General features: G+C 38.1%; 1 protein-coding gene across 8 annotated transcripts in view; it reads right to left on the bottom strand.

Moving 5' to 3' along the window:
- Nucleotides 1-19293, bottom strand: part of LOC143223352 (homeobox protein cut-like 1) — a 403865-nt gene that overhangs the window by 43424 nt on the left and 341148 nt on the right. For all 8 annotated transcript variants that reach the window (XM_076451241.1, XM_076451264.1, XM_076451238.1 and 5 more), the window contains 2 exons: nucleotides 3297-3411; nucleotides 1997-2063 (listed from right to left, as the gene is read on the bottom strand). In XM_076451241.1, coding sequence (XP_076307356.1) covers nucleotides 1997-2063; nucleotides 3297-3411 — 182 coding nt within the window. The remainder of the gene's footprint in view (nucleotides 1-1996; nucleotides 2064-3296; nucleotides 3412-19293) is intronic.

The following is a 19293-nucleotide window of genomic DNA, read 5'->3' as shown; positions in this document are numbered from 1 at the left end:
TGGAGATAATAAGGCCTCTGTGAATCGTAAAACGACCCTTTGTACCTTACAACGAAGATCGTGTATTTTATGCTCGTCATATTAATATTAATAGGTAGATTAGCATCTCAAGTACGTTCACTTATTGATCCGTTCAAGCTAGCACATGTATTCATAAAATAGAGTCCTAGCATAATTGATCTCTTTTAATATTTCACAGTATACATAACGAGTCAAGGCAGATTCAAATTGAATTATTATGTTAGAGATAACGCGAAATGTCTAAAAGGATTTGCGTTGTTGAAAATCGTCGCGACAAAAAAATGTTACTGAAAATAGAAAGGAAACAGTGATCATTACTAACACCTTTCGTTTGCGTCAAGAATATTACAGAATAACAACAAACCGAAAGAAACAAGGGTGGAGTGAAAGGGGAGAGAAAAAACAATAACAGTGTTTGTTTTTTTAACTAATGTTGATGTGTAAATATGCGTTATTCGGTACAGTATATGCTGAAACAAGACTATTTGTATAGCTTTTAACACATGGCTATAGGAACAACAAAAGCATTAATGAAAAATGAAAATATATGCGTATGATTTTGTACTGAAGCTTTGGTTTTTAATCACTTACTTAAAAACTTAACCACTCTGAAACTGCTAAATACATTACCACTTTTAAGATGTTAAGTTATTCATTTGTATATCCAACTAATGATAAACCATGTTTCACAATAAACACACAAACATAATACTGTTTAAAGATGGTCATAATTGCATGATAAGAAAGTTCTCACATGTTGGTGTCTACTGTTTCTCGTTCTGAATAAATAACTTATAATCACATTATCGTGTTTTATTCTTTACCTTATGCATGAAGACTATTGGAAATAATTAGAGAAACGCACTGATAATACAAATGTTCATGTAAGTCCATAAAATATTAACAATGCTTGTTCACATCGGGGCTTTGGGAAGGACAATTTATAGTTGCAAGCACTCAATTAGCTCTTTTCCCTTTTAGTTATCATACCGCCACATTTTAATGGATGTTATGGAATCACTGTCTTGCTGGAAATGAATTCTTCCCTGAAAAAATGACATGATCCATAAAAACCTAACTGTACCCATCAGCAGTGAGGGTGCCATGAATTTAGTGTACACCCCATTACATGATATTGAAAATGGTGTATGTTAACTGTCATAACGCTATTCTTCTTTAAATTCTGATTCATCCTATTTAAAGACTCTAGTGAGCAGCTACACATTCATTGGGACTACTTCGTGCTAATGTATATCATACTATTCTGAACTAAATGTAGTCTTAGGCTGATCAATGAATAATTCTGATTATATTTTTAATGTTAAATTTTGATTTCAGTTTTGGGGACTAGCTTAGTTTGGGCGTAGGATAAGAAAATTCAAGAACTTTTATAGGTATTATGTTGGTGCATTATGTAAGATTGACTGGATGATAGCCAATCACAATGTAAATTATCAACAATTGACTGTGCTCTAATGCCGTTAGACAATTCCGTAACGTTTGCATTTTATACCCAACTTATTCACTGTTTCCATAATTATTTCCAATACTGTATATACAACATACCTCTCAACAACATATGTTCAGTGGTTATTCACTCAAGATTTCAAGGTTGTTTTTTACTCATATCCTATAGTGGCGTCGCTACACAGGGGTAAATGTCTAACTAAAGAAATCAAAATGGCCAACAGCAGCTAGGATTATGTTAATACAAATGCTCTATAACAAATTAATCTATTATTCTAATTTTTTTAAATAAATAATTGTTCTCCATAGCAAAACCTGTAATCAAATTGTCCTCAGTAATTGCATAAATTTAATACGCTGGGGAATATTACCAAGGTATATCGATTTAATACCGTCTTCCTGATCAAAAAATGCCAGCGTTTTAAACATCGTACACATAAACAAATTGTATTAACTTATCCAGCAGACATTTTCACATGTTGCAGCCTCATTCAAAAAGCAAACTTACTTGGTATGAGAATTTTCATCGTACTTGGATTTCAAATCTAAAAACTCGGACTTGCTCAATTCCAAGGCTGCAAAAACAAAACAAAACATTATGATGAAAGTGTTAAATTATGTAACGACAGATATCAACATGACTAGCTTACAAAAACGATATTACTTTATTAAAATACAAATATGTTCGGTCTGATGCAAGATGAGGATTACTTGTTTCAAAACGATTCAGAGCATTATAGATAATTACGTAAACGAGTTTACTTTCTTGTCAGTGTTTTAAGTTCATAGTTCTGTCTTATCCAAATATTCCATTATACGATTATTTCTGGCCTTTGTATAGCATCTAACTTTGCCTTCCGGGACATCCATGAAGTACAGGGAAAAAACAACAACATCATATTCAGATCATTACATTGTGACTTCTGGCCTTCATATAACTATCAACTTAGTTTTCCTGAACATTCATGATATATGATGAGCTTCGACAAATGCTGTTCATTTTTGGCTATATATCAGCATTTTGTTTTTACACTGACCTACCTTGCGTGCTATAAAATAAACATGAAGGTGGGCTTCATGAACAGTTACTGTACGCAGGCTTTATTTTCAGACGTTCCTTTACCAGTTGGTTAAACTTAGAGAAAAGAATACATTTTTTTGTGTTTTTTAAAAGAAAGTTAATCAGAATTTTTGAAACGCATCACCACACTCTATCTGCGGTCACTGGGCCTATGTAATACACAAACAGGATCGTATTAATATGATTTCACAACTTATATATTTAGCTAAATAAGTCAATGTATATAAGGTACTTTGAATAATAGAACATTATTTAAATTCCGTTATTATGGTTTCTAATTCGATCTAACTATCTTCATTACTAATCACACCATTTGTATTGTGTACAGGTTAAATATTTACCCGTTGTATATATATAAACTATCATGTTTTATATATAGTTATAGTTATTGTTACTTAGAGACAGTAATTTACAAGTTCTATATGACAGACAATAGCCGTTAGGTAGTATATTGTAAAATATGTTTAAGCGTTGGTGTCTCCAAACGGTCTATAACCATTTCTAGATAATTCCATGGGCAGGGTTTTCAAAAACGAGCAAATAAAATAAGTAGGAGTTAATACATATACAAGGAGAGTGAAGCTATCAATACGCCCTCTATCAGGTTTGAGAGCAAAACAAACTATCCACCCTTCACAAAAAATATAATTGAGACGTGCTCAAAAGAACAATAAGAAAGAGGTAAGCAATTATTTGTATTCACATTAAAAGTTGGCGGTGAACTCACCACTTTGTAGTTCTCCGACTTGCCGCTCGGCGTCGTCCAGCTTTTTGGTAATGTTTACGTGGACTTCGAAAAACCTTCTTTCTATGTCTACTCGGAGTTCGTGAGTCTGAAGTGTCTTTAGAGAGAAGGACAGATGGCAATTAACAACGAGTTGTGTAGGGCTCATTAAATGAGACAATAAAATATGTGAGTTGGTTACGCCCGCACAAAGCAAAAGGGCATTTAAATTGACTTGTTTCGGATATTCTCACGAAGCTACGCATCGGCTATTCTGTTCTAGTTGTTCCTAATTATGAACTAGTAACTAGATGGTTGGTTGGCTGTTTTACAGCAAAACCACACTGGTCAATCTGCTGTGTGCACTGAAGGGAATCGAACACTAGAGATGTAACTTGAGTTAATCTAATCAAATTGTGATATTTGACAGTCATTCTTATAACGCATCCACGGCCCCATAATGCAAAATTTCATATTCATAGTCAGGCACCCTAGCCTAAAGGTCACTCAAGGCCATATACAAAAAACATGAAAAACAGAAACATAAAAAAATTCAATGTTGACGTTTATCTGCTAGAAATAAGTGTTGGTTTAGCTTTTAAAAGATAGGTTTTCTTTCTGGAAAATGTAAAAGAAACATCACATTAATAGTTGAAGAATATTCTTCATTTCTCGCAAAATGTGTAATATTTATATGTCTGAACATACATGGAAGGTTTTTGGGTTTTTTTTTACTGCTTACAATTATCAATATTATGTATGCATGTCTACACAGCTCAGAAGCTTTAATACTAATTTCCTATTAAAGATTTTCCTAATGTAGAGTTTAGTTAAGTGTACAGCAAAAGATGGTGTTACTCTTTGGCTGGCTGAATAACTTTCCATGTTTAACCCTCTCATTCCTCGGCGAGTCAGCAACAAGTTTATAGAATTACAACGATACAATTTAGGGTTAGACTCCTCAGTCACAGATAGCTCACTGTGTATTTTTCTACTAAAAATAAAACAAACTTAAAATCTTTCCCATCAATTACTCAACACACCAATCATTAAAAGTTATGCCCTTAACATATTGTATAATATTGAGTCATTTTAGGGTTTTGCTTGTCATAAACTCCACTGTGAAAAACGGTACAACCATTAGTGAAATTACTTATTCCAAATGTAAATTACGTAATGGATCCCAGCAGCAATTACTGGATATAACTGCAATATTGAAGTTGCTTTTAAAGGCGTGTGTTACTCGAGTGCTACGAAAGACCACGAGAAATTTGGTGCATGAATTTCTTAGAAAAAATGATGTTTAAAAAACAATTGGATCTGGAATCCATTAGTAAGTTTATGGTGAAGAAGGAAAATAAAGAGGTTGCTAATTGTAAAGCGGTTAAATAACAGGTGTATAGGTTTTCCAAAAATTTCACATTAGGTCAATACATCAATAAAAAATTCCTTAAAGCTAGGAATGTTTGTCTTTAAACACAACATTTAAGGTGTGGACCAATTCTAATGACCTTTGTGAGCTTCCTTCCATGCAGTTAACATTTCTCCTGCCTCGACAGTTACTTTATATAGAAATAATATAAACGAAAAATAAAGAACACGATGTAAAAATCAAACAAAATGCAAAAGTTGTGATCGATGTTTTGTTATAAAGTTGTTGTTTTTTCGGTTTTAGGTGTGCATTTTATACGTTAATTATAGAAGAATCAGTCGATATTTTTGTACCGAATTTGTGTTTGCTCCTTATGTGTGAGTGCTCCATAGCAACTTCTTTTTGGACGTATTATTTTCGCTATCCTATCACTTGATCTCTCATTAGAAGGAAGAGCCTTATTGTTCATGCATATTGAGCGACGAGGACTTGATTTTTTAATTTTCGATTGAGCACTTAGTAATTATAATTATAATTATATGCTCCGGTGAAGCTCTTGCTTTCAACACGCAATTACACTTGTGTTATCGAGTTTTTGCGCCTCGCAACTAATTGATACCAGAACTAGTTATTTTCATGATGGTATTGGAGGTATGAAAATCAGTTTATAACTGCACTTGTTCGGTTAATTCTTGAAACTTAGCCTTTAAACTTACAAAACTAAACAAAAACGAAACAACTGATATATTAGCGTATAAAAACACATTCGTGAGCGCCAGAGTCTTCATTAGTGCTAGGGTAGTTCAAAACATCTATTTTTAACACATATTTCTAATACTTAATTATATGGTTTTGCCACAGTAGCATTCATTTTTTACCAGCAAATTTGTAACAAACGTAACCTCGATTTCGTACAATGAACAGACTGTTAGTAAAAACATTTTTTTCTTCTGCTCAGTAACCGTAGCATATCATACAAGTTAATAATGCGCTTTATTTAGAGAATATTGTGATATTTCCTTACTCTACACTGTCTGTCTATATCTTATTATTATAGTAAACCAAATAATACTTCCTGCGCATTTTAACACATTGTTTTTAAAGACGAATCCCCTAAATTAACCTTTCTTTTAGAGATTATTTTCTCGACAAACTGTCTAAATGATTTCCCTCAAAGCTCTGAACCCCGCGTTAAAACTACCTGAAGGTATAATAATTATTTATTTGTTTTTTTGAATTTCGCACAAAGCTACTCGAGGGCTATCTGTGCTAGCCGTCCCTAATTTAGTAGTGTAAGTCATCACCACCCACCACCAACTCTTGGGCTAATATTTTACCAACGAATAGTGGGATTGACCGTCACATTATAACGCCCCCATGGCTGAAAGGGCGAGCATGTTTGGCGCGACGGGGATGCGAACCCGCGACCCTCAGATTACGAGTCGCAAGCTTTAACACGCTTGGCCATGCCGGGCCAAAAAGAAGGTATAATAAGACATTTCACCCATATACACTACACTAATAAACAATGTAATTTTTTACTCTAACGATTTAATACATAGATGTAACCAATCCTGTCAGTGCGCGGGCCAGTCAGTCCTATGAGAGAGCTTTGAAACGAGGAGCTGTTTAGTCAGCCTCCAGTCCGTGAGATATCACAAAATGTTTTCTGCAGTTTAAGGTTGGTGATACCTCATAACATCGACAGTACATTCTTTCGCGTGGCTGGTAGGAGCGCTGCTGACAGACTGTATCTTCTCTGGTCAGTAGTACAGAATCTGGGACAGTGGAACACAGTCTTAGTAGCTTTGCCGTATTTATAAAGTAAAACACCAGTCTGTTTATATACTCATGCTTTATATGCATAAATATTACCGTAAACGACAGACATACACACGTAGCACGCACTTACAATCAATCACTGCGGAAGTCTTAAACTTGTTTCCTTTAAACCTTTTTGGCCCCCTGCCTTCGTTTCCTGAGGTTCTTTGAAGGCATCATCATATGCACTGATAATTAAGTGTACTTATACTTTCATGTGGTAAAAAAAATGTGGCCTATTATACACTTTTTACCGTAACTGAAGAAACATCAGAGTCGCGCAAACAGAAAATCATATGGTGGCGTATCCCCTTTTTGGAATCAATCAAGCACATGTAACGTGGAACTGAAGGGTCTAATCACAGTTTATATGATAATAAACTAACGCATTACTAACTCGTAGTTCCATAATAACGTAGAACTGCAGGATTTAATCACGGTTTATATGATAGTATACTAACGTATTACTGACTCAGAATAGTACTACAGTAGCTCCAGTTGGGAGGAAACACAAAGTGAAACACACACATTACTCAATCGAGTATTTAGAGGTGATACGTACGTGGAAGTAAATATTGAATGTCACACACACACACATATATTTACGTTACCCCACACCTGATTTTAGTTGTTGTCTGTTAAGCCCAATACTTTCATAAAATCCAATTAACTTTGTATAAGTTACTACCTATCGAAAGAAAGATCAGATACAAAAAAGAGGAGAATTGGTACGTATTATACTGCGTGTGGATGTGTTAATTAAACACAAAACCACACAATAGGTTATCTCTGATATGCTCACTGTGAGTATCGAAACACTCTGTTGTACCGTTGAGCCACCAATGAGCATTACATAAGGAAGTTATGTTATGCCGAAGTGCATAATTTCAATCACATTGCTCTAAATTAGTGCGCACCTTTATTTTCTAGGTTTATTGATTATATAGTTTCAAAACTATTGTGAATTAGTCGCCTTGATTTGGATCACTTGATTGCATAGTTTCATAAGTAAAGAAAATGTAATTTAAAAACTATTATAAAGTTACGAGGTTCTTTTTCCTCCTGAATCATTTAGTTTGTTTGTTGCTTTTTTTTTTTTAATTTCGCGCAAAGTTACACGAGAGCTATCTCTGATAGTCGTCCCTAATTTAGCAGTGTAAGACTAAAGGCAAGGCAGCTAGTCATCACCACCCATCGCCAACTCTTGGACTACTATTTTACCAACGAATAGTGGGACTGTCCGTAACATTATAACATCCTACGGCTGAAAGGGCGAGCATGTTTGCGACGGGGATTCGAACGCCTTAACCCACCTGGCCATGCCGGGCCTTGTTGAGTGAGGAAGCACATTATGCTAATATAAATCAAACAATGATTTATAAGAATAATCAAATGGTTTATATTTTGGGAGAATTACTACGTGTTTACTCAGAACATTCCTAAGTAAGACTGAGCAACGTTTTATTTTAATATTTCTTTACCAGCTTATTAATATTTACCTTTGTCTTGCAGTCCTCAACCATTTTACCCCTTCCCCCAATGTCTCATCGACAAGTCTGCAGGTGTAAGCTACTAAAAATCGGGTTTCGATACTTGTGTATTTTTGCGCTTTACTACAATCAAACCTAAACCAAACTAAAGCCCTCCTTCTGGAAATGCTAAATTTGCATGATAAAAGTCTATTCGGTTATCGCCTCCAAATTTCAAATTCCAACCAGAGTCCATAGTTCGAGTCCTATTGTCATAAGATCTCGTTTAAAAGTTTCGGGGTCGATGAGAAGTCCAAAATGTTCTAGTGAAATTCCGATATTCAGTCAGAGGAACCCAAGATTTGGCGGTGGGTGCTGTTGACCAGTTGCCTCTCCTTAAGTCTATCAAACCAAAATTAGAGACTGCTAGGTGGGATCGCACTTGTGTATATTTGCGCGAAAATCCAAAACAAACAAACATGTTTACATGTGTAATACACGATTGATTGATTGATTGATTTAGTGTTTTACGGCACAAAGCAGCTAGGCTATCTGCGCCAAACGTCCGGTAAAAAAGTAAAAATAAATTAAATGTAGTAAAATACAGAAAAGGAAATGAAGGTAAAACAAAACATCAGTGAAAAACAGAAAAAACATAAAACCAATGTTGACAACTAGTCTACAATGTTAAGAGAGAAGGCAAAGTAAGAGAAGTTGTATAGGACTTTCTCTAGCATAATGGTAATGATCATAACCCGCCAGGAAGACTAACAGGTAAGTACAAGAACCACCGTCAGTCACCTGAAGTTGGTCTTTCCAGTCCTGGTTCCGGGTTATGTGTCATTATGGACAATACCAAAGGGTAAAGTAATAAAAGTTTAAAATACATGCAGCAAAATTGGAAGAACAACTCGCCAGGACGACTAACGAGTAGTTCAAATGGATAGTTCAAACAGCAGCGTTAGTCACCTGAAGTTGGCCTTTTCAGTCCTGGTGTCGAGTTATTTAATGTTCTGGCCATTTTTTCAAAGTCAAATTGAATTAGAGAGATCGAAACTGTGAAAAGGGAACCACAATTAAAAAAGTGTAATGAATAAATATCCAACACTTAAATGAGATTAAAAAGATTAATGGCCATTAAAAAACTAAAAACTTTATCAAGGTGGACAGTGTCACCATCACCAATAACACTGTCCAATGTTACAGATAAACCCTGGGAAAAAAACATGTTTAAAATATTGGCATCGTTGAGAATCGTAACGATGGCAATAAAGTAAAATGTGGCTGATAGTGATTTGAGTGTTACACGAACTACACACTGGTGCAACAGTTCCAGATAAAAGAAAACGATGAGTTAAAAAAAACTGTGACCAATGCGTAGTCTAGTTAGAACAACTTCCTCCTTCTGAACCTTACGGAAGCTAGATGGCCAAAGCCCAATATAGGGTTTTATTTGAAAAAGCTTGTTGTCGCGTTGCTCACTCCAAGTGGACTGCCAGCTGGCACGGAGCCGAGCCTTGAAGACAACACCATAGTCCATGTACGGAATAGGCATAGGAGTGATGGTGCTGAAGCAGACATCCATGTCTGCAAGCTCGTTCCCGCGAATACCAACATGGCCTGGTATCCAGAAAAACTGGATTGAAGTAGCTGCTAATGAGAAATGGGCCAGTCGGTTTTGAATATCAGCGAGAACAGGGTGTGAGCCAACGTGTAGCGATTCCAGGGCCAGTAGAGAACTAAGCGAGTCAGTATAAATAGTGCAGTTGGAGTACTGCTCAGCTTCAATATGATCGAGGGCAAGAGATATGGCGTACAGTTCAGCAGTTAACACAGAAGCTGTAGAGGGGATTCTGCGCGCAACCACCGAACCGCAGCAAACCATAGCAGAGCCCACTGAATCCTGATTTGAAACCATCTGTATAAATGGGAACAGAATGATTGTTTGAAAGATGTTCATTAAATAAAAGACGGTACTTCCAATCTGGAGTATCTGCCTTTTTTCAGATGACCGAAAGAAATGTCACATTTGAGGGCTGTAATAAGCCATGGTGGGATGGGCTGACCTGTGGAATCTGCAATGTTATCCAAGGACAGACCCAATTCATCCAATTGCACCTGGATGCGAAGGCCAAAAGGAGCAATGGCAGATTGTCTGTTCTGAAAAAGTACGGCCCACTGAGGAAGGAAAACAGATCCCCAGGTCGGATGCTTTGGTAAGGAACGAAGTTTCGAAGAATATAGTAAAGGTATTTGCAAACGGCGAAGGTGCAGAGAAGGCTCATGAGATTCAACGTATAAGCTTTGAATTGAAGAGGTGCGGAAAGCCCCAGTGCAGAGTCGAAGTCCTTGGTGTTGAATAGGGTCTAGCATCTTTAAGGCCGAGGATCTGGCATAGCCATAGACCATTGATCCATCCATAGTCGAGTTTTGATCGAATAAGAGCACGATATATCTTTAACATAGAACATCGATCTGCTCCCCAACTGGCGGTAGAGAGAACACGGAGGATGTTTAGTGCTCTTGTGCATTTAACCCGTAGCTGCTTTAAGTGTGGTATAAAAGTCAGCTTACGGTCAAAGATAAGCCCCAAGAACTTGTTCTCAGGGACCACTGGCAGCGAAACTTCACTGATATGAAGTTCAGGATCAGGGTGAATACCCCGTTGGCGGCAAAAGTGCATGCAAACGGTTTTAGAGAGAGAGAACTTAAAGCCGTTCGCCATAGTCCACTTCAGTACACGATTGAGGGCAGTTTGTAGTTGCCGCTCAATATATCTCTTCTTCTTCTTCATGTGTCAAATCTGCGGCAGACATCGACCACCATGGCAAGCCAGACTTTTCTGTTGTCAATCCTTCTTATCAACTCGATGTTGCTCATTGAGTTTTTGGTGACATAGATATTGAGGCTGTCGATATATTTAGTTCTTTGACACCCTCTGCTTTTCCTCCCTTCTATTTCTCCACATAGCATCTGTTTCTCTATCCCATTCTTCCTAGAGATGTGTCCTAGAAATTCCATTTGTCTCTTTCTTATAGTTTTCATGAGGGACCTTTGTATCCTGCCAGTTCCATGACTTCCACATTTGTTTTTCTTTCAGTCCATGATATTTTTAGCATCCTTCTAAGGAACCATATTTCAGCAGCTTCTAATCTATTCTCTGTATCGACGATTGACATGAGATGTGAGAGTCGTCGACATACAGCCCATTCACAATAGTGAGAGAGAGTTGTTCAGTGATGGCATTTATCTTTATACTGAAAAGTGTGACACTCAAAACACAGCCCTGATGGACTCCAAGTTCCTGGACAAAAGAACGGGAAAATGTCGAACCCACACCAACTTGGAATCTCCTGTACATTAAATTTTTTTTAATAAACATGGGTAAATGGCCACGTAACCCATATGTATGGAGGTCTCGCAAAACGCCATTCCTCCATGTTGTATCATAAGCCTTCTCAATGTCTGAGAGTATTGATACAAGATGTTGGCGTTTGAGAAAGGCTTCTCTGATTGATGTTTCAAGTCGAATTAGATGGTCTGTGGTGGAGTGCTGTCGTCGGAACTCACACTGGGTGGGCGAGAGGAGGTTGTTTTATTCGAGGAACCAAACAAGACAAGCATTAACCATCATTTCTAAGGTCTTACAGAAACAGCTCGTCAAAGCAATTGGACGGTAGTTTGAAGGAATCTTGGGATCTTTCCCTGGCTTATAGAAAGGTAAAATAATAGCCTGGCGCCAGGCATCATTCTCCTGCCAGATCCGGTTAAAGACCATTAGAAGAACATCAAGAGAAGCAGGAGATAGATGGTGCAGCATGTCATAGTGTACATCATCATGTCCAACAGATGTACTGCCAGACCGATGAAGGTCCATTTTCAGTTCCACCAGTGTAAAGGGACAATTATAGTCAAAGAGGCAGTCAGTTCGAAAGGAAAAAGGTGAACGCTCTGCCCGAGTCTTGATGGCCAAGAAGGTGAAGGAACAAGCAGAAATACTAGATATCTGACAAAAGCTTTCACCTAGAGTATCAGCGATACTCTGGACATCAGCCACCTCCTGACCATCAGAGAGTAAGATCGAGAGGGGGACAGAATTGTAGTGCCCACTGACCTTTCGAATCCTGTCCCATATGACCTTGGAACTGGTGGTAGAAGATATGCTAGTTGTGAACTTAATGCAAGACTCCTTCTGGCTTTGACGTCTTACCCACTTAGCATGTACAAGGGCCCGTTGGAAAGCGACGCGGTTCGAAAGTGTGGGATATCTATGAAAAGTATCCCAGGCCCGTTTTTGAGCCTTCCGTGCTAAGTGGCAAGCAGTATTCCACCACGGACGAGGTTTTAGGAATACACTGAGCAGCTGCTTGTATAATACAGCCAGTTACTGCTGCCACACAGTCGTTTATTGATGGCTGATTCACGATGGCAGGATCAAGTTCTGCGAGAGCAGTAAAAGTGTACCAGTCTGCCTGATCCAGCTTCCACTGGGGCACGCGGGTAGGGTGGCATCGACCACGGCCAGTCTCTCTCAAAAGTATAGGAAAATGATCACTGCCTAGTGGATTACTGTCAACCCTCCATGAAAAATGGGAGAATAATGAAGGGGAGCAAATTGAGAGATCAATAGCGGTAAAGTACTGACTAGGTGCATGAAAATAAGTGATAGAACCAGTATTGAAAAGAGAAAGGTTGTGATCAGAGAGCATACGCTCTACAGAGCGACATCTCCCATCAATAACAGCACTTCCCCAGAGGGGATGATGTCCATTAAAGTCCCCCAGGAGTAGAAAGAAAGACGGCAACTGTTCAACGAGAGCAGCAAAATCTGATTGATCATATGTCTCTCCAGGGGACAGGTAGAGAGAACAAACAGTGATGGTTTGACCCAAGGAAACACGGATGGCTACGGCCTCCAAGGGTGTGTTGAGTGACAAAGACAGATCAACCAATAGTGCCACCCCTCCATGTACTCGTCCATCACACAGCCTGTCATTTCTGTACAGAAAAAACTGCCGAATGGTAACTGTATCAGCAGGTTTTAGAAATGTTTTTTGTAAGGAAAGACATACAGGATGGCAGGAAGCAATCAGTGTTTTGATGTCATCCAGATTAGAACGTAAACCTCGACAGTTCCATTCTATCAAGGTGGCCATTTTTTAATGACAGGTAGGCGAAGTGGCTGGAGAATCCTTCTGTTTACGACCACGTCTTTTTTCCTTACTGTCCTTAGTCGGAGGAGGTCTATCAACCTCCATGGATCCTGCCCTGGGTCGATTGGGCAGGTCTTTGTTATTGGAAGGGGATTTCAGTGACTGAGGACGCAAACAAATGATTGTTTTGCCTCTTGGGGTGGGAGAAAAAGATGTATCAGAAGAAATGCCTGTATTTAAAACTGAAGGATGTGGATCTTGAGGTTTGTTGGAATGTATGGGAGGGACAGAGATGGGTGTGGAAGTCGATTCATCAACCTTTTTAACCATGGAGGTCAAAAGGCTTTTCATTTGTTTTGAAAACGATTCTCTTGGAGGCACAGAGAGATCTGTCTGCATTCCCACTGTAGTTGTGGAACGAAGTGCAGCAGCATGTGTCCGAAATGAAGTGGCGGGTAGCAATTTCCGAGCCTCAGGATAACTAATGTTGTGAGTCGTTTTCAAACGCTACACCTCTTTTTTCCTCCAACCATTTTGAGCAAGAACGAAAGTAGGAAGGGTGAGAACTATTGCAGTTGACGCAATGTGAGTCCATGTCACATTCATAGGCATCGTGGTCCTTGCCATCACAACGAGCACATGTCAGGGAACCACGACATGATGTCTTTGAGTGGCCGAACCTCTGACACTGGAAACATTGGAGAGGGTTTGGAATGTATGGCCGTACCCTGCAAATTAGATAACCTGCCTTGATGGTGGCAGGTGCACGTGATGATGTAAATGTCAAAACAAGGGTATTTTGTTGGCAGTGTAACTCCATCTTTGCGAGTGGAGATGCGCCTCACTGCAGAAACTCCTTGAGTAGAGAGACCAGCGAGAATCTCTGACTCGGGGACGTTCTTCAAATCCCTCTCAACAATAACTCCTCGTGATGAATTCAAGGTAGCATGAGGGGTAACCTCAATAGATATATCCCCAATTTCCGTTGAATTCAAGAGAAGTTCACTGTGTTGGGTTGTGGATGTTTCAACTAATATGTCTCCAGATCGAAGCTTCTTTACTGACTTTGGAGAGCCAGCAAGACCCTCTAGTCCCTTCTGAATAAAAAAGGGGGACAATTGCACTAAAGATTTTTCTGAAAGAGAATGTAATATAAGAAAATGAGGTACGTGTGTTACAGATGTTGAAGATTGCTGCTCAGAATCTTCAAGACGTAGTCGCTTACCTATTGACTGTTTTTTTTTCACTATTTTATTTAAATTTTTTGAAGGAGAATCCATAGGAAAAAAAAAAATTTCGGTACCCACTGACCCCACCCACCATGGAGCCCTACGAGGTGACGCACTGCAATGTCATGCAAGGACAATGCAGCAACGCTAGGGTTTCGTGAGCACTATACCCAAACACCAGCGTCAGGCACAATGTCCACAACACCCTTTGAGAACTTCCAACACTGGTATTTGGTTGACTCTAGCTGAAGTGAACCAGCCAATTGACCCAAGAGGGGCCACCCAAAGGCCGCCCGTCTGCAGGAATTCAAGGCCAAAGTGGTGTGTTAGGGTTGGACCCCTCAACCACCAGGATCCTCTCCTCCCCTTCACGGGTTGCCACGCACGGCAAACACATGGGTGGATGTTTAGATCCCAGAGAAGGTAACCAGACAGAACAGAACCTTCCCTGGAAGGTCCCCTCACCACGTACAGGAATCCACACCGAGGGGTGTGTAATACACGAAAGAAATCATTTTAAGTTACAGAGCTTACTTTTCCAGTTTTGAATTTGAGGCTAACAATTTACGAATGATTACATAATGAAACCAACAACGACCCAGTTGTACTAATGAGATCTAATAATGTTAAAAACTGCAGTCTTGACATGGTTATTTATTATAAGGAGTCTCATTACGCATGCCCTGAGTTAATTGTTTAAATATTCTGTTTCTGCTGCCTGATGAAAATTATGGTAAAGGAATTAAATTTTAACGAAATTAGTCTCTTTAATTCTTAAGGCGTACGACGCTGTCAATCATTCGCCGCATTGGATTTTTAGGTCCGATTTGATTGAACCTTGGAAGGTCAGGTACACCTTTGACCTCTTCCTCCTTCACTGTCGTGATGAGTTTATCGAGATCTGGAAAGGTCAAATTTGATGTACCTGTTTAATCGCTTCCTTCTGCTTTATATCGTTTGGATTTTGGTTTCGCACCTGTTTAAATGATAAACATCACACGAAAGAGGTTGTTGATATCATTTTGAGTCACTGATATTATTTCAACACTCCTATTAAGACACGTCCATTCATGTTCGACGTTCATCATTTGCACTGGTTTACATTTTGATTTGTTTGACATGCTAAAGACTTGCATATTTCAAACAGTCCCATATACCCCAGTATTTGTTAATTTTGTAGCACATCTTGTATATATTGGTATATATGCCCTTTTTATAAAAAATGTACACGGTACATGAATGATACATTAGGCAGGTAGCTGGTTGCTATACTTATAGTACATATTTATGAGCGAGAGGTATTTAGACTCACTTTCATCACGTATAATATGGCGATTCAGTGTGCATAGTAATTTAATTTTACATAGGTTTTTATGGAAGTAAATGTACTATATGTTTAGAAGTCTGTCATAGTGTGGTTATATGTTGGCATAGTCGTGTATGAAATGGGAACTTGTCGAGCGTGGGACTTAATGCGCACTTGTACTGATTTGTTTCTTTGTTATTATGCACAAGTCTATACAAAGGGCTATCTCTTGATGACAAGAAACCCACTTGAAAGGGCTATCTGTGCTCTGCCCACCACAGATATCGAAACCCGGTTTCTAACTGTACAAGTCAATAAACATGCCACTCTGCCCATGTATTTACGAGTACTGAGTTTTATAATCTTTACAGTTTTGTTTTTTATTTTATTTGATGCTATGTTGATCCGTGCCGAACAGTGCGTGTGTATTGTTTTTGTAACTTCAGTATATTTTTTGGGGGCGATATGCCTGTATTATTTTCAGACAGACTTCTTACCTGATTTATTTATATGTTTTTACCAAATTCATTTTGAATCATAAGTAAGGCTTAGAAACTTTGCTGATGTAGCCGTCTTTCGCATCAGGACGTAGGTCTTGGAGACCTGGGCCCTAGGGTAAGGTACTAAGTAGATCTCTTACTCCCTCATTAACAGTTACTGTTTCATGAAAACTACTACTGGTTTTTGGTAAGCTGGCTTGGATGGCTGTTAGTTACTGTCGCTACTTTCCTTTTCAGGGCCATAACCGTTTATTTTGTCTGATTATGTTCTGTGGTGCTTGTTAGTAATCTTCATAACGACCACATAATACGGTTTGAATATACTGCTGGAACTGTTAATCGAGAGTCCAAAATAAATCAACTAATCTCAATCTGCACAAATGACGATCTTACGATTCGTATCCAACATGGCGTAAGTTGCTATTTAAAACATCAGTAATGTATGTAGTTGAATTTTTAAACATTTTTAAAGAGAAAATGTACCTAAAATGGCATAAAATCGTTCCAGTGTTTTCACACTTGAAGAGTCAATTGAACTTGTGCAAGCTGACGACGATTCTGGTTCTAAACCTGAATAACCTGACGATAATTTTGAACGTAATATGAATAAAATATTATTAAACAAAAGTATGCACCAACATGGCTAAGTTTTAGGTTTACTTTCCAGTAATATTATCAACAGTTGGTCATTTTTAATCTGAGAGGTATTTTCTTCGCACATTGGCTAAATGATCAGGTAAAAAATGTTGGGGATTGAAGCAAAACGTCACTGATTTTAAACTGCTAGCCAGTCACTCAATAGTATCTATTGCCACAATGATCTAACTTGCTTTGAACCGAATAAAAGGATTAACTGCCATTCTTATAAAGCAGCCAGATTCTAAAAGTACAAAACAAGTTCGACGACATTGTGGAACAAACTTCGAAAGTGGCCCAGCACGCCAATTACTTAACCACGTCCGGCCGAGCATTATATATTAAAAAATATTAATTCTGTTATACTTCGCAATGCAGAGAGTGACAGCAGAATTAAGATACAGTTTGTTTATAATACTGATTCCATTAGGTGGAAACAAAAATTATCAAACAATAAAGCCAGAAACAAGAACGTCAATTTATCCTGCTTTACACATACAGTAGAGTTTTTGTAATAGATTCTATAGTTTTTCGTGCAGTAGCTTTTTAATGTATTCGGAAGGATGTAATTTGTGTAAAAGTGTTACTGCAACACCCCCGGTGTCTCAGCAGCAATTTTACTAGCTTATAATGCTAAAAAATTTAGTTTCGATACTCCTGGAAATCACAGCATAAACAGTCCATTATGTAGCTTTGTGTTTCACAACATACGAACCGACTACGGGATCCTTACAGTAATTTTCCTTTACAAATTTGTCTAAACATGACGCAACTTGTTTTGCCACATTACAAAAATATCACAGTCATGAAGTTCGTGGTGTTTCATTCCTTGTAAATTAATTACCAAAAAGTCAAGACTTGTACTTTACAATAACGTAAATACGTAATCTTGATGGTGTTTCAGAAGACACTGAACTTCAGTATAAGTGCGCTCATTGTGCACGTAACATTGGTTTTCTCCTTCAATCAACAAAGAAATTGTTCCTGTTTGAAGTTAAGCACAAAGCTACACAACGGGCTATCTGTGCTCTGTCCGTCACGGATATCGAAACTCGGATTCTAGAGTTTTAAGTCTGCAGATATACCGCTGTGCCACTAGACGGGTAGAAACGAGAAATTCTGGCTATTGTTTCTTGATGGCATTATCAAGCTCTGTTTGAATCTGCTGTGTCCGAATATGCAATACAAATGATGGTATCGTTTTTCAGTCGGGAGTTATGACCAATGAAAGATACAGCGTATTAGCAAGAGTTGCACTCACGAAGTATCTTTTACTTATATATTCTCAAATCAAGATGTGAAACTTTTCTTCATTGCCTGTTTGAGGTTGGAGAACGTATTCTTAATCTTCTGATCTGGTGGAAGGCTACTGCTACTGTCACTAGTGTCCTTGTCAGCACTAACAACAGCATCTTTGGACTTGATAAATGGACTTGCCTAAACAAGAACTGTCAAAAATCCATCGTGGTCGCACAGAAAGCGGCTGCACATGTTGTAAGTCGAACATCTCAGAGTCTTGTACATGCAGGTAGGTAATCGAGGGAATAATGGTGATTCATTACAACATGCTGATGAGTAGCAAAATTCCGGTCACGGCAAGCGGGACTAGAAGCTATTTGCTCAAGATTTGTTAAGTTCTGGTCTGAAAAACGGATACAACGACGATGAAATCTGTCGGAACTGTACATCTAACAAGATGTACTGTCATTATCTATTGGGTCATGTCAGTTATCCAACATGTACTGTCATTATCTATTGGGTTTCTGCTGATGATGTCCGACTTAAAAACTGTAAATTGTAATGGCCACAAGTCATCTTATGTTACATCCCAAATATGATTCAACGTAATCGGAAAAAAATGTTTTTTTCACGTCCGATCCCTCTTATTGAGGGAGAGATCCCTTATTAATATGATACCCAGAAACCTGTTCAATAAAGTCTAGATATTTTATATAAATTAATATCGGTAAAGAAACTCGAAAAAGATATGATTATTTTCTTCCAGTAACGTTGTGTTTATTTTAACTTGACTAAAACACCGAAAGTCCTCGAAAAGAAACACAAGAAAGCACTTGATAAAACTGGCTCTTATATATATATAGAGAGAGAGAGACACACACACGAGAGCTTAAAATTCAAAGAATGTAAACTATTAGCAATTATTAACGCGGTGAAAATTTCCTAACTATAGTATTATAAATGTACCGACACTATTGCATTCAAACTATAAATTTAGTAACAACATATGTTGTATTTTCAGAGCAAGAGCGGCCTGTATACATATTGTTGAATCGTTTACTCGTGTTGAAACTAAAACCGGGTTATGCTCTACTTATGCGCCTAGCTTACGACTAATGAACTTTTTTTTCGCGATTCATTAACATTTTTCTAAAACAAAGACCCTGTTTGTTTCTTCGGATAATATACAATTTCGAAAAGTTACGAAGTTTATACGGCAAACTTATTCACTATTCGTCTAGCGCTACTAAATAGGTTCTAAACCATATTTATATA

The sequence above is a fragment of the Tachypleus tridentatus genome, chromosome 1 (assembly GCF_004210375.1).
Source record: "Tachypleus tridentatus isolate NWPU-2018 chromosome 1, ASM421037v1, whole genome shotgun sequence".
In the NCBI taxonomy this organism is placed as follows: Eukaryota; Metazoa; Arthropoda; class Merostomata; order Xiphosura; family Limulidae; genus Tachypleus; species Tachypleus tridentatus.
This window is presented reverse-complemented; position numbering and strand designations above follow the sequence as displayed.